This window comes from Charadrius vociferus, unplaced genomic scaffold, assembly GCF_000708025.1.
Source record: "Charadrius vociferus isolate BGI_N301 unplaced genomic scaffold, ASM70802v2 scaffold390, whole genome shotgun sequence".
NCBI lineage: Eukaryota > Metazoa > Chordata > Aves > Charadriiformes > Charadriidae > Charadrius > Charadrius vociferus.
The window spans coordinates 327,823-340,478 of record NW_009646433.1 but is presented as its reverse complement, the minus strand read 5'-3'; the positions used below and the strand labels follow the sequence as shown (position 1 = coordinate 340,478).

General features: G+C 39.6%; 1 protein-coding gene across 2 annotated transcripts in view; it reads right to left on the bottom strand.

The window, feature by feature from the left end:
- PCDH15 (protocadherin-related 15) overlaps nt 1-12,656 on the bottom strand; it is a 371,643-nt gene that overhangs the window by 154,645 nt on the left and 204,342 nt on the right. For both annotated transcript variants that reach the window (XM_009881484.1, XM_009881476.1), the window contains 2 exons: nt 11,121-11,200; nt 4,891-4,984 (listed from right to left, as the gene is read on the bottom strand). In XM_009881484.1, the coding sequence (XP_009879786.1) occupies nt 4,891-4,984; nt 11,121-11,200 (174 nt within the window). The remainder of the gene's footprint in view (nt 1-4,890; nt 4,985-11,120; nt 11,201-12,656) is intronic.

Sequence of the window (12,656 nt, the reverse complement as noted above, 5' to 3'; positions counted from 1 at the left end):
AGGCCACACCACTAAATGGAAAGCCGTATTGCTTGGTGAAGGCATAAGTAGGTCTGTATTAATTTTGATGGAATAAGCAGTCCCCAAAAGTCAAAAGGTGTCAACATGGCTGTCACCACACAACATTAGGCAGTTAAATAAGCCTCGGGGCTTAGAATACAGAAACCTCAACTACTTAGAAACACTGTTAAAAGTCTCTTTGACCCTTTATTAACGACACAGAAAAATGAGCAGAAAAACCCCAAAACATTAACACACCAAAAATTTAAGGTGTGTGGGACCACAGTCTTTTCAAATGCAAAAACGTGTTCAACAGACTTCATAGATGATGATGAGGGACAGTTACTTTTCTTTAAACAACATTGGTGGAAAAAACCACAGGGCTGATGCCATACTGTATACTGTGTCCTAGGCCAATATCCCACGGGGTTTCCAGCAGAGCGGAGCAGGCAGGGCACACAGCGCTGGCCTGGCCGCAGCGGGAAGAGTTTCAGTCCCTAGAAGATCAGGAATCCAGTAACTTGTGGGTTTGGAAAGGTAATGATTCATACCACCATAATTACAGGAAAGGGAGACGGAGGGAATGCTGCTCCCCAAGAGACTGGGGCTGCTGTATGCCAAGCAAAAGTGTGATCCCGTGTGGGAAGTGTCCTGCCGCCCAATGTGCTGACCTCTAAACTCCTGGAGGTGCCAGAAGTGGAAAGAAAGATCCATTTTGGCATGCCTCCCCAGGCCAAAGACCACCCTGCCAGGCCTGCAGATGGCAACCAGTGGGTGAACTGGACCAGTGTTAAAGGTAGGAAAGATGCTGAATCTTTCCGGCCCTTTCTGTCTGTCTGCTTCGGGTGAGCCGATCCCAGAGACTGCGGACTCAATACGGAAATACAGGCTACCTGACCAGCCTTACTTACCTCTGTGGAGAAAAACATTCTTAGTTTTAAGAGAACAATGTTGAACAGAGAAAAGAGTCATCACCTTGAGACAGACAACTTTTAAAGCAGCGCGGGATAAATTTTTTTCTGAAAGCTTCAACAACTTCAAAGCACAGCAACATTTCCTATCTGAAGTATTCCAGCTCAAATGCAGTATTTTATACAGTATTATTAATTATTAAATGAGCTGAAGTTATGCCTCTTTGAAACCTATGTTGTAATGGCTAAAAAAAAATATCTTTGTTCACAACAAAATTTAGCTGAAAAATATTATCGATATTGAAATGTCTTGAGTACTGTTCACAATTTGTGAAGCAAATTCACTGGCTGAAATTACAAAGACTGAACTTTCTCAGTTAAGTATGAACCATCAATAAAAATGTTTTCTTTTTTCCACTGTGTAAGCATACTAACACATCTTTTTATGCATCTTTATACTTGGAGGCTATGAATTAAATAACCTGCTCCACAGTTAAATTGTCCCTGCAACCATAGCTGTCCCTGCTTGAGGTACAGGCTCAAACTACATCATCTCTTGAGATCCCACACAACCGGAATTATCCTGTGATCCTAACACTCTTGTTCATAAAAACTAACTACAAAATGTATTAAAACATTTTCGTGTTGTAACTGAAGAAGAAAGTTCTAGTTAAAAAAAAAAAATAATCAACAACCAAAAAAACCCAAAACACACTAAGAAAGTCTTTTCCCTTTAAATTTCCTTTCAAATTTTAAAGAAACAAGCAAATACAGACAAGGCTGTATAGAATACAAAAGCTTACTTGAAGTATATTTGCCTCTAATAGCTAGTTTCAACCAGCCCACTGGTGGATGGAAAGAAATCACTTTTTCTATGTTACTGGCTAAAATATGTTAATGTCATTTAAATTAAGTTGCACCCGCCTGTGGAATTAACTTTGCGATTTTAGGGAAACTGAAACAAGTTCTTGATCAGATAACTGGTTTTCTGGTCAAAAAAGCAAACCTTGATAACAGGCAGCATGTGAATTACTTTGGGGAGCAGTAGTTTTGTAAGCGTAGCATTATTTTTTTTCCTAAAGAGACACCATTGCTTTCTGATAGAAGCTGGTTAAAAAGACAAGTTCCTCCATGAAATTTCACTGACTTGTTGAAACAAGCATCCATGTCCTTAGAACAGTTTGCCATCTCACCAGCCAGCAACTTTAAATGAGTCCCTGACCCAGGAGGAACCTGTCAAATAGCAGAGAGTAAGTCCAAAAGAGCTGCAAATCAAAGAAACTCTGCAAAGATACAAGGAAGCCCGGCAAATTATTCAAAACCACTGTTTCCTGGCATGGAAAAGGCATGGAGATTTAATGAGCTGAGCTGCCCCGTTTCATCTACTTGTAAAATAAAAGCTGAAAAACTTACACAGTCTCATTTGTGATCCTGTCAAGCCCAGCCAACTCCTAACCCTTTCTCTTCATGTACAGTCACCAGAAGCTTAGGGTGCAAAAGCAGTGAAGTCAGCCATACTGCTGGACAATTTTAAGAAGAAAAGTGCTCCACCACTGGCAGAAAGTATCATAACAGAAGAAAACAGCTGCAACCAGGTAAGAGTGATGAAGACCCCAAACCAAGCAGCGGTAAAGAGAACACAGACAAGCTAGAAAGTGTGACCACATTTCACCTGAGCACAATTAACACACACACCTGCAGACACCAAACTCCAGGAAAAAACCAGGGTATTAACAGAGGAAACGGATAATGAGATAGCAGGGGAGCAGATTTTTAAGTGCATGTTGTTGTTACAGCAACAACATAACCCATCCATCAAGAGTATTTAGTATCAAATAGTCAAGTGGCCTGCTGCTGTTTAGCTCATCGCTCTGCTTCTCAGGCGACTGCTGTACTAGTAAGAACTGCTACGGCTTATTGAGAAATGAGTTTTATGCCAGCGTTGGGAAACCACAAATACCTTTCACCAACGTTACAATAGTTCTTTGGGCTCTAATTATTTAGTTTCCTCGTGGGATACTTTTGATATTTTCTCTAAAAAAAGACACCACACTAAAAAAAAAAAATCCTTGAAATTTGCATATAACTCCAATTACTTTTGAGAATGTTACTCTCTTAATTTGTACCAAAACTTCTCTAGGAACCTCTAGTCCTGTCTTCACCGGGCTAGGTGATGCATGAAGAGTAACAGGACAGTCCATTCCCCTAATAACACGGCCGCTACTTGCTCCAGTCTGGCTACCGAACTGCTCAGACTGAAGCATCAGTGACTTCTGTGGTAGGTAGTCAACCCTACGTCAGCACAGTTCAGAGACAATACTAACGAAGCCTTCCACAATTTATTTTTGATGGGTTTTACACAGTTGAGCTTCAAAAGCCACACCTCACCTTACATACAACAATTTTGTGTTAAGCAGCATGCCACAATTAACTGGATTTCTATTTAAAAGGTAACTATTATCTTCTGAGTGTTATAATGGATCATATGTCCAGCTAAGTTCCAGGACAAAGAGAATGAATCTTTAGATGGAAGGAAGAGGAAGTATCTTTTCAGTAGCCTTTCTATGCCCCGGGCACCAGCATAACAGAGTCAGCAGCATAACAGAGTCTGAAACAGAACGTAAATCTTTTATTTAAATCTTTAGATTTCACAGCTGGAAGTGAGAGACGAAAACAATTGAACTCATAGCTATCAAGAACGGACAGCAGTTCACAAGCAATAAAACTACAAATATTAAGATGAATTACTGAACAGAACCGTAACCAGATTTTTAATGGAAAAGGTGGAGGCTCTGTTACAGTTATTGCATATTGCCACAGAATTGTATAAAGGCACTCAAACTTTGTCAATACTTTGGGAAAAAAAAAATCTGAGTAAATACTGAGCAGGAAGGCAAAACTTATAAGCTGAAGAAGCTAAAAAGGGAAAAGCGCATACAACAGAAATAATAAAGATTTCCTTCTGTGGCAGTGAAGACAGGGTGAGCAAAGGTCCAAACCACAGAGCTTTCATGATCACTCCGTAGCATACTGTCAAATATTTCTCTGTTTCAATCTCAAAGCTGAACACTGCCTCCTAGAATAGCCCAGATAATGTGGATATATTATTTTAGATCTGCCCTCATACACTGTAATTTTAAGGTCAGATGCATAGACTTCCCCTCCATCTATGCTATTATTCCACGGCACAAGTCCACGGGAGAGCTGCTGCACTCCCATGTACCTCGCACAATCCAACTGCAGTAAATTCCCCCTGTCAGGATTGCTGCAAGCTTTCCAACAAACTGCTTGATAAATAAATACATATCCTTAAATAGCCCTCCATTTTTAATGAGGAAATTGAAAATCACAATTTTGTTATACTAAATGCAAATGTGAGCAGTAGTTGGTTTGATTGTGGGGTCACTGCACATCTGATCAATGCAAACACAGAAGACTTAGAAATACCTCCCGATAAAGTTTTATTTTCTTAAGAGAAGAGGCATGGGCACTTTTCCAGATTTTTTTTTTTTTTGAGAGCTTAAAAAAATTGAAGCTGGACAGTGCTTTCATCTGACAGTTCTGAAAAAAGTGCAATGCATTTCACTAGAAAAAGTACAAATCTATAATAAAGCTGCCCACGTTGCTGATCTTTTGGAGGAGGTAAGAAGGAAGACTGGTTATTTAATAGCATGGAGAAGAAAGAGTAAGAAGATGCACATATCTGAATAACGCCAAACCTTGACTGCATTGGTTCTTGCTGAAGAATAACAAAAAGGCAAAAGCAGCAGCAAAGTCAGGTTGTTTCAAGATCAAAGGACATTACCCCAGTGATACACAGCCTTTATCTACACAAACCTTCTGTAGAGAAAGGAAATTGTTGCAGATTACAGATATATTTGTTCAAGACCCATAGAAAAGCTACTACAATTAGACTACTTCAAGTGCCTAACTACGCGTCATAACAGCCCATTTTCTTAAACTTTCACAGGAAACTCACCCCATCTGGTCTGCCATCCGAGGCTGTAACAATCAGAATATAGCGATCAGTGCTTTCTCTGTCCAAGGGCTTTCCTAAGGCTAGCAGTCCAGAACTAGCAACAAAACAAAACACATAAAAATGTTATCACAACGGTTTGCAGATATCTACAAGCACTTTTGTTCCACTACTTTGCGTTACACAAACGTTTCCCTTTAAGCAAGTTAATAAGCTTTTAGGCTTTATTACAACTGAAAGCATGTTTTGTGTAGGTAAAGGCTAATAAAAACAATGAGCCAATTTCTAATGCGTTCCGCTTCAATACGTGCATAATTTAGGAGTAAAATAACAACCTAGTGATCTACAGGATTATACAAAAGATAGACCTACACTGAAGACAGGACTCTGGTTTGTTAGAAAGATACACTGTTAGAATAAAAGAGAGGAGAGAGTCACAAGGAGTCTATTAATCACAGAGGAGTCCCGATAGCCCTGACAAGACTGTAGCAGTAAACTCTGGGAATACCATACGCGGTCTTAAGTATGAGTTTTATAGGGAAAGGCTACTATCTTGCATGTTGTGCATCTTCAGTAAAAACACTGCAATGAGCTAATGCCCTTTCAGTGCAAGCACAGATATGCTATATTCCCTAACAATAAAATAATAACATAAGCACAAATGTTGTGAAGAATAAATCAGGATATTGTGATTATTGATGCTTGTTTCCAAAAAAAAACAAACCAAACACAAAAATCAAACAAAACATGAATGAAGGGCTATTTGGAAGCCACATACACAAAATGAAAATAAACAGAATTAAAACAAAAACACTGCTTCTTAAAAGTGTTGCCAAGTCCTGTAACTGTTGACAAATAAAACAACCTGGCTTCTGTCTCTAGGATGAGCCGATTTCCTCACGCAGAAGTCTGGGAGCCACCTGGAGGCCTGCTGCAGCATCACAGAGACACAATCCCACCATGGACTCACTCCTTTTGCATTAAGAAGCATCAGAGAAGTGGTGTTGAGTAGACAATCTTGTCAACTTAACTGACCTGGCACAGGTGGTGCTTCAGTGACCAGCGCTAAAGCTCTGCATTTCATTTACAGGATTTTGGTGTCTACTGGAATGTGGTAAAGGATGTAACACATTGAGATCTCTGTTAAATGCCATGCAATCCACAGGTTCCTTAACAAATGTGCAGCAAGAAACATGGCTCCGGGATGACATTTATCCTCTTGTCGCAGGGCTAAGCAGCTTCTCTAACAGAACTCCACCAAACGTGTCACAACTGGCTTGTAACATTTTAAGAAATGCATAACACCACATGATTTTGCAGTACACACAGGCTGGGATCTTGTTATGCTGTGACTTTCCACGTGTTATTCCTTTTTTAGTGGACGTGATCAGCTACAACCATCTGTCACAGGCAACTATAAATTTTACCGGTTGAACTTATGTTTTATGTTCATGACCTAGAGCCTACACAGCTACTTGTTCAGAAAGAGGTTTTATTAAAACAGCGAGAAAAAGCAAAAGCCAAACTGAACCAAAAAGTCCCACCAAACTATGAGGTCTCATTAGCTGTACTTCTCCAGAACGCTCGGATGTATAGAATCTGTACCTAATGACGTTTCTTCCTTAGACAATAAATTTCTGCACGGTTTCTCCTGTAACTTCTTACTCTCAGAGAAGACCTCAGCAAACTGGTTCCAGGCCAAGACTTTTTCCAACGTTATTTTCAGCAGAGACAAATACCAACACTTACTAGCAAGCTCTTACCACAAGCAGTTTCTTCAACTAAATACTACTACAGAAATAGGTGGAAACAGTGAATGGGAACATAACTCTTGCCTAGGGTTGAAAGGCTGGTAGGTAAAATAATATCCAAGCTCAGTAATCAAAGAAAAGAATATTTCAGGAGATGCTACATTCAACCTGCCTTATTGCTACACAGCTAAAAACACAGGCACGTGTCACGTTTATCTTCCTCAAAAAGACAAAAGCAATTCATTGTACCTAAAATACTTTCTGGAGGTTGGTACAAACCAATGGGACACAGAAATACTGTGTGTAACACAGTAAATACGGAGCCGGCATATCTTGTCCCAGGTTACAACAGGGCCTCAGGACCTGCCATGTTTCTTTGCATGGACTTGCCTCGGTCTGCTCAGAGGTTGGTTTTAGCTTTAAACAGCAATTATCTAATGAGCCGGTACCACATACCAATGCTGTTTTGGCTTTTGCTTACGTCTCTACAATTGTGTAGCGTGATACCTTTTTTTATATATATACTTGTGTAACTAACAGGTAGCTATAATGTGGTTATTGTGCAGAGACTGAAGTCCATACGGAGCAGCACAGGTCTCCAGTGTAATGAAAGTTCAGGCACAGGATGACACCAGAGCCCCAGGGCTACAAAAACCTCACCCGTGGCTTACTGCTGATAACCACACACCTCAGGAGCTGCCCAAAACCAGTTTGAGGTCACAAAGAGAACAACAAACAAGTATCCACATATGTAAAAAGCACCACGTGCAGTAAGTCCAGATGTAAGATAGATGTGGACACAAATAGATGTGGACACCACGCAAAAAAGCGTGGTACAGAGTGTGTTAACAAACATAAAAGTGACTCAAAATGGATCCTAGAATGAGAAGAGTGAAACCATCAGCATCGGACGCCTCCCAGGGCAGGACTTCAGGTGCTTAAGACTCAGCACAGACCCCTGTTCCAGAGGAAATTGTTGCCCTGAGGGCCCAACGGGAAACTGGAAGGGTAAAACCTAACACCAGAGCAAGAGACAGACCTTAGAAACTTTATGTACATACTTACATACATTTTTTTGTATATAGTATAATATATAGTATTTTATTTATAGTATAATAAATTTTATATATAGTATAATAAATCTATGTAGCTATATGTAGCTGCAATGATAGCTATATATAAATGCACATAGCTATATATAATTAAAATACATGTGTATATATACACATGTAAATGTTAAAATTACTTATATACATAAAATAAGTCACATTATATATTTTATATTTACATATATACACATACTAAAATATACATATAAATGCAATTTTACCTATTTGCATTAGTGTCATAACTGGACTACTAAATTGTTGGATTAGACTATTAAGAGTTTAATTAGGCTAACGGTAAATTCAACGCTTTGCATCCATACATGACCCACGAGAAGGCAATGAGTGTAAAAGTGCTAGGATTTCCAGCAACCTGTCCTGTAATTTCTGTGTGACAAATTAACAACACTGCATATCTCATTTTTGCTTCCTGTCTTGTCTACTGTCTTCTGCTAAGGAATATTCAGCTGAGCTCAATTAATATTATTGTTATATTACTGAAGTCTATTTAACTTTTAAACTAAACTTTTTATGTTTAATAAATAGCAGTTGACGGAACAGTAGTGACGCTACTAAGAAAGGCATTAACTTCCTGAGGGCTGTAGGAAAGTCAGATGTATTATTAACTGACATGAAACGGTAAACCATGCTCTGTATTCTCTTCTTGCCAGGTGTTTCTGCAAATCAATTAGCTATCGTAATAGATCATACATATTTTTCAGCATTTGTTCGGGACACTGCAATAAAATATGAACAGAAGAGTTTTTCAGGAAAAGAACAGTGAATGAAACATAAAACACTTATGTGGTAAAATATTAATTCACCAAAAAAAAAAAAAAAATCAAAGTGGAGCTAAGAATAAAAATTATTGACAAAAAATACTGCTTTACTAACACTGACCTTGAGCTGCATAGATTCATTTTAACTTCTCCAATACTTCTGCACTATCATACCACCTTTTTTATCTCCTCCTTGCTACCACTTGAACAATTGCAATCTACCACCTCCATTTCAATAGATGAACATCACTCAAGAGACAAGCTAATTTACAAAAACTCCCATGTTTTACTCAAGGATTCAGACGTACTCGCGTTCTTTTAATACCCTGGCTTTTGATCATCACATTCCCTGGGGAACATGAGGAGGTACTGAATTACTACAGATCGTGCTCAGGTTGTATCGCCAAAGAAGAAAGAACAAAACCGGCTCACAATCCTTGGATTGAGGATAAAAGAGATCTAGTAGGTAGATGTAAAACCGGTGATATTCAGTAGTCATGCCGCCAGTTAGGAATTGCACAGGGATTAACTGCCATGCTCCAGGATGCAAGAAAATAATCCAGATGAGAAAAAGGAAGAAAGAGAATCATGTTCGTGGTCTCTGCCTTGGCCTTAAAGTATCTGAAAATGTATTTATGTAGCATTGAGATAAATTCCTGTAGCCTTAATATGCCACTCACATTAACTATATGCTTTGTTTAATGTTAATCCTACTTTAATCTCCTACCAAGACATTTCAGCACCTAGAAAAAACTTGCAAAAAAGGCTGAAGAAAACTTTGCACAAAAATTTCCAAAAAAACAGATGCAAGGAGAGCAGGAAGGAGAAAAACACTTCAAAGAGCTCTCCTTTTTACCAAGAGGCAACAGATCAAAAAGACAAACAAATGCTTGAGTTTGTACTGAAACCCTCAATGTGCCGTGATGCTCAGACACACGTGGGGTGGACGTGAGGCCGGGGTGTTTCAGTCAGGGGGCGTCAGGCTGCCCGTGATGGGCCCCGGAGGCCCGATGAGATGGAGGGAAACTCCCCGCCGCCCCTGACGGGCCCTGGGAGGGGACACCTGCAACTGCTGTGACACTGCTCGAGGACACATAGGGGTGTGCGGCGCCTGCAGCTTTCACAGACCACACCAGAGATTTCTTATTTCTTTTCAGACTGAATTCACAGCTGCGAATTCCCATGCCAACTTTTAGCAGCTTGACTTCTGGGTATCGCCACACTGTCTACATCCAAAGCTGGACAACACGGGAGCTGCCTAGGATCCGACTTCCAGAATACCTTCACGCCACAGGTTTGCCAGGCCAGAAGCTGGTCTGAATTTGCACACAATTTTATGTCTCTCTAGTATGGAGAGCTATCAGGATTTTTATGTTGCGATGTGAACAGCTCTGTGATAAGCACAAACTATACAAAACTGAGTAACCCCTCTTTGAAGCATCTCTCGCGTAGCCAGGCACGCTCCTCATTATTCAAAAGTTCTAAAGCTCACAGAGTAGGTCAGACCAAGTTTCTCTCTGTTAAGGGGAGGATTGCTAGCATCGCTCGTGCACGACACCCTATAAATCTGCTCTGTGACGGAGCTATGACTCCCAGTGCTCCCTCTGAGCTGATGAACAAAGCACACCTTCCCTGATTTGCCCTGAAAACTCCAGCCCTAAGCAATGAATAAAACCAGCAGCCCAACAACATTTCCTGCTCTTGCCACCTCAATGGAACAGTCTCCTCTCTCCAAGCAGTCCCTTCCCTTGCCTGAACAAGTCTTTATTATTAGAGGGTCCATCAGTCTTGGTGGATAACAGCATCAGCATCTTGGGATCTTCAAGGCTTTTTTCATGTTGTTTCATAAGCGATTTGATTCTCCGTATATGGGAGATTTATCACAGTGAGTAACCTAGAGCTTACTCAGAATATACAGACCTGTTTTAGTACAATCTCTCCCTCACACCAAATTAGAACTATTTTTTGCAATTATACCCACACCATGAACAAATAAGCCCCAGGTTACTTTTGTCCCATCATCTACCATGGGAAGTCAGCTCACCTCCCTCCCTTTTTCCTGCAAAGAAAAAAGACACTTTGGAGTGTAATTAATAGCTGCTTGGGTAAAATAAAGAAGGGAGTGGTGGGACAGGCACAGCACTACCTGGTGCTTATAATTTCGTAACACGCCACCTCTTCCTAACTCTATTTAAGTTAGTATTCAATTTAAGGAAAAGAGATTTTAAAAGAATGCTCAAAAGACTTTCTGCTGCAGACTAAACCGCTTGAAGGCAGGAAACTAAAGCAAAAATTGTCCCTGTCATTATTCAAGAGCTGACAAGTATAAGGTTTTTAATTAATCCCTGGTCACTCTTTTAAATAGAATGTTTCCACCTCAGTGAGTTTTACCTACTAAAGTGTTTAAAATAAATAAATAGTCCCCTGTGAAAAATTCCAGAGTGCAGTATCATTCAAAGAGCTCTCATTTAACGTCTAAGAGCCAATCTAAGGAACAGCTGAATACGTCTGATTACAAGTCTTTTCTTTTGCTCTCAGCCCACATATTCACTTGACTGAAAAGTTACAAGTCTATTTTCTAAGGGTTTTCCACTTACCTTTGAGAGAGATTAAAAACTTGTTGAGGATCTCCATTCTGAATGAGGTATCTTATAGGGTCACCCTCTCTATCAAAAGCCTTTAGGAAAAAAAGAGGATAAAATGAAGTCAGTCACAAGGCTTTCTTTTCTTTCCTTCAATTTATTAACTGGAAAATTAACCCTTGAAGTTCTATTAAAGTTATCTACAGGAATGACACTAATCTCTCTATTTCTAAGGCAACAGTGGTAATTACAGAGAGGTTACTCAAAATAAAGTTATAGCACATCAGAATTCTTATGCTACAGAGAAGTGACAATATCCTGAATACAGACTTTCAAATTACTACTACACATATACACACAGCATCGCAAGTATGAAACGCAGGCTTTATTCAACTACTTTTATTTTCGCGAAGCTACAGACAGATTAGACGGAACACTCTGTTTCCTTCGTTCCTATTCTTTATTTCCACTTCTTATCCAGATTCTTCTTTCTGTTAGTTTACCAGAATCCCAACCCTTTTGCTGATGCTCCAGCGACCAGCGTAGACATTGCAGCACTCACCCTCCACCATAATTTGCTTTTGGGGGGATGAAGATCAGGATAAGACCTTCAAGGAGGACTATTAACAGCAACAAAACAAGTACATTCCACCTACTAGATGACAAAATAGCTTTTCAGAAGTTGAGTAAACTATTTTTGAAATTAAGCTTCGGCTAATCTATTTGCAAAAATGGCCATGTAATTGTTACTTTTTTTTTGTCAAGTGGGCACACACCTTTTCCCCCAAAAGACTATCAAATGCTTTTCAGAGAAAATACCGTCTACCAAACTGTCTCACAGTTACAACTATTTAGCATTCAAAATCTAAAGCGATTAAGCATGTTAACACAGGAAAAACAAAAAAAAAAACCTGCTATAAGAATTGCAAGAAGGCCAACCAACAAGTTCAAAGAGCAGATAGGATTTAATAGGAGAAAGGTCAAAACTAAAAAGAAGATAAGGAGGAGAGTATTTTTGTGTTTCTCATCTGTCAACAACCATCCTTTTTCTTATCTACTTTCCATAAGCTTTTCCTGTAGACCACAGTCAAAAACTGTGTATCTTTGGGCTGACCATCTATAACACACTTAAGACAAAAAAAAAATTAAAACAAGAAAAAAACAGCACCTGCCCACCATCCCCCTACCCCCAACAAGAAGAACCGAAGCACAAGCTATTCCGTGGTGCAGGCAGAACAGGGAATCTTGTAAGACACCGACCTGCCTTAAACCAAAGGAAGCATATAGAAAATAGTGGCTAAATCGGATGAAGGGGACCAGTATAAAGCAAAAGCAAGCACAACTACACAGGAACAAAGTCAGAAAAAGTCGAGGGAAAACTAATCAAAACAGAAAAGAGTACAAAGGGTAACAACGAAATGTTTAAATTGCAGAGGAAACTTGAGGAGTATGGTACATTGCCACAGTATAAAAGCAGAAAAGATCATGTTGAGAAGGTCGAAGAGCTAACACTTGTGTTTCAGCTGCAATCAAGCAGCTAACAAAATTAAC